Genomic DNA, 2,848 nt, shown 5'->3' with positions numbered 1-2,848 from the left:
CATCCTCTCCAGCAGCTGTATTTTTTGAGTTGTTGATAATTGCCATTCTGACTGGAGTTAGGTGGTATCTCAGTGTGGTTTTGATTTACATCTCCCTGATGATTAGTGAGGCTGATCATTTCTTCATGTGTTTGTTGGCTGCTCGGATGTCCTCTTTTGTGAAGTGTCTGTTCATATCTTTTGCCCATTTGATAATGGGATTGTTTGTTTTTTTCTTTTCAGCACATTTTAGTTCCTTGTAGATCCAGAATGTTAAGCCTTTGTCAGACCTGGTGTTGGCGAATATTTTTTCCCAGTCTGTAGGCTGTCTCCCTGCTCTCTTGATGGTTTCTTTGGCCTTGCAGAAGCTTGTCAGTTTAATAACGTCCCACTTGTCTATCTTCTCTCTTATGACCTTTGGGTTTCGGGTTTTGTTCAGGAATTGGATGCCAGTTCCGATTTCCATGAGGGTATTTCCTTCATTTTCTAAGGTTCTTATGGTTTGAGGTTTTACACTTAGGTCTCTGATCCATTTGGAATTAACCTTTGTGCATGGGGATAGATAGGGGTCCTGTTTCAATCTTCTGCATGTTGTCAGCCAGTTTTCCCAGCACCATTTACTGAATAGGTTCTCCTCTCCCCAGTGGTAGGTGGTGGAGGCTTTGTCGAAGATGAGTTGGTTGAGAAATTGAGGTTTTGCTAATGAAGTATTTTAAAGAGGAGACTTTTTAGTTAATTAATTTTTAATTTATTTATTATAGAGTTGTAGAGTACAAGCAAGGATTTACTGGATAAGTAGGCTGCATGCAGGTGAAGTTTGAGTTTCTATGCTGGCCCTCAGTCCCCCTGGTAGTGGACCAGGAGCCATTGTGCTGCCGTGCGCCCCCACTTTCCTCTCTTCTTCCCTCCCCTAGCAGTGCCCGTGGACTGCTGATCGCACCCTAGAGCTAGTGTGACTCTTGTTCAGGGCCCACTGATGAGTGAGAGCCTGTGGTGTGTTCAGTTTTTTGCTTCTCTGGTAGTTCACTTAGTATGATCGTCTCTAGCTGCATCCAAGTTGTTGGGAAGGCTGTGGTTTCATTCTTTTTCATGGCTGCGTCATATTATATGGTGTATATGTACTACATTTTCTTTATCCAGTTCACTTGCAATGGGCCACAGGGTTGAAGAGGAGACTTTTCAGTAAAAACTTTGTTTGTTTGCCATTTTTCTACAAAATACCTTAAGGAACTTTCACTGAATTTGGATATTAAACATTTGAGCCTGCTAGATTTGTTTAAAAATAATTTTACCTTAAATTAAGTTTAGAACTAGTATATCAGTGATTTCTAATGTTGTAATTACATGTATGAAGCAAAAAAAAAAAAAAAGGAATGATAAATAAAGTACTTCACTTAAAGGAATTTTGAAAAAGCACTCTGGTTTAACTAATGAGATGTGGAACAACTGGTATTAGAAAGATTTTGAATGGAAAAAACCCTCTTAAATCTTTTTGAACAGCTGCATCCTCAGATGACATGATGAAGAGATGTGTGGCCTGGGACAGAGAGAAGAGACTGCGCTTTGCGGTGCCCTTCAGAGAGATGAAGCCTGTCATCTACCTGGATGTGTTCTTGCCCCGGGTCACAGAATTAGCACTCACAGCTAGTGACAGACAAACTAAAGTACTTTTATTTTTTATTTCACTCGTTGTATAAAGTCTTTTGCTTTTAAAACATAAGGATAAGAATTAGATAATATATTTCAGCCATTATAATATCATTAATTTTGTATTTCCTGTAATACAGTAATTAGAGAACTACTCATTTACCAGAAGTAGATACCATTGGTAAATGGAAGTTAAGCATAAATCATCCTAATAAATAATAGCCTGGCAAACCATTAATATACCAGAAACTCTTTATAATAGAAAATGCATTAAAAATGCATTTAGGCCGGGCATGGTGGTACACACCTATAATCCCAGCACATTGGAAGGCTGAGGTGAGAGGATTGCCTGAGCCCACAGGTTCGAGACCAGTCTGGCCAACTTGGCAAGACCTCATCTTTACAATAAATCAAGAAAAATTAGTTGAGTGTGATGGCTCATGCCTGTAGTTCTAGCTACTTAGAAGGCTGAGATGGAAGAATCACCTGAGCCCAGCAGGTTGCAGCTGCAGTGGCTGTGAGCATACACTCCAGACTGGGTGACGGTGAGACTCCAACTTAAAAAAAACAAAAAACACATTTAAAAGTGATTCAGTCTGTGCTTAATTATCCCCTTAGTCCTGGGAGGTTAGAGACAGATAACCTGAAATTTTACACAGGCATACCTTGGACATATTGTGAATTTGGGTCCAGACCACATAAAGTGAATAATTGAAATATAATGAGTCGTATCAATTTTTTGGTTTTCAAGTGCATTTAAAAGTTGTGTTTACACTTTAATCTATTAAGTCTGCAATAACATATCTTTAAAAAGTTCATACCTTAATTTTATTTTATCTTAATTTTTTATTTTTTTGAGTTGGAGTATCACTCTGTCGCCCATGGTGGAGTGCAGTGGCATACTCTTGGCCACCGCAGCCTTGACCTGCTGGGCTCTGGATCCTTCCGCCTCAGCCTTCCAAGTAGCTGGAACTACAGGCGCACGCCTCCATGCCCGACTGATTTTTTATTTATTGTGGAGACGAGGTTTCGCCAAGTTGCCCGGGCTGGTCTTGAACCCTCAGGGCAGGCAATCCACTTACCTCAGCCTCCCAAAGTGCTGGGATTATAGGCTGAGCCACCGAGCCTGGCCCATACCTTAATTTTAAGATACTTTATTGCTAAAAATGTGTTACCGGGCTTGGTGGCTCAGCCTGTAATCCCACGCTTTGGGAGGCTGAGG

The 2,848-nt window shown here is 40.6% G+C and overlaps 1 protein-coding gene across 1 annotated transcript in view; it reads left to right on the top strand.

Annotated features, from left to right (window-relative positions):
- LOC103262606 (DNA-dependent protein kinase catalytic subunit-like) overlaps window positions 1-2,848 on the top strand; it is a gene marked incomplete at its 3' end in the record, with an annotated part of 72,753 nt that overhangs the window by 56,330 nt on the left and 13,575 nt on the right. Inside the window, exon 23 of the mRNA XM_021713467.1 lies at window positions 1,480-1,643. Within this exon, the coding sequence (XP_021569142.1) occupies window positions 1,480-1,643 (164 nt within the window). The remainder of the gene's footprint in view (window positions 1-1,479; window positions 1,644-2,848) is intronic.

Source organism: Carlito syrichta, unplaced genomic scaffold (genome assembly GCF_000164805.1).
Source record: "Carlito syrichta isolate Samal-C Ts95f unplaced genomic scaffold, Tarsius_syrichta-2.0.1 Scaffold304564, whole genome shotgun sequence".
Lineage (NCBI taxonomy): Eukaryota > Metazoa > Chordata > Mammalia > Primates > Tarsiidae > Carlito > Carlito syrichta.
This window is presented reverse-complemented; position numbering and strand designations above follow the sequence as displayed.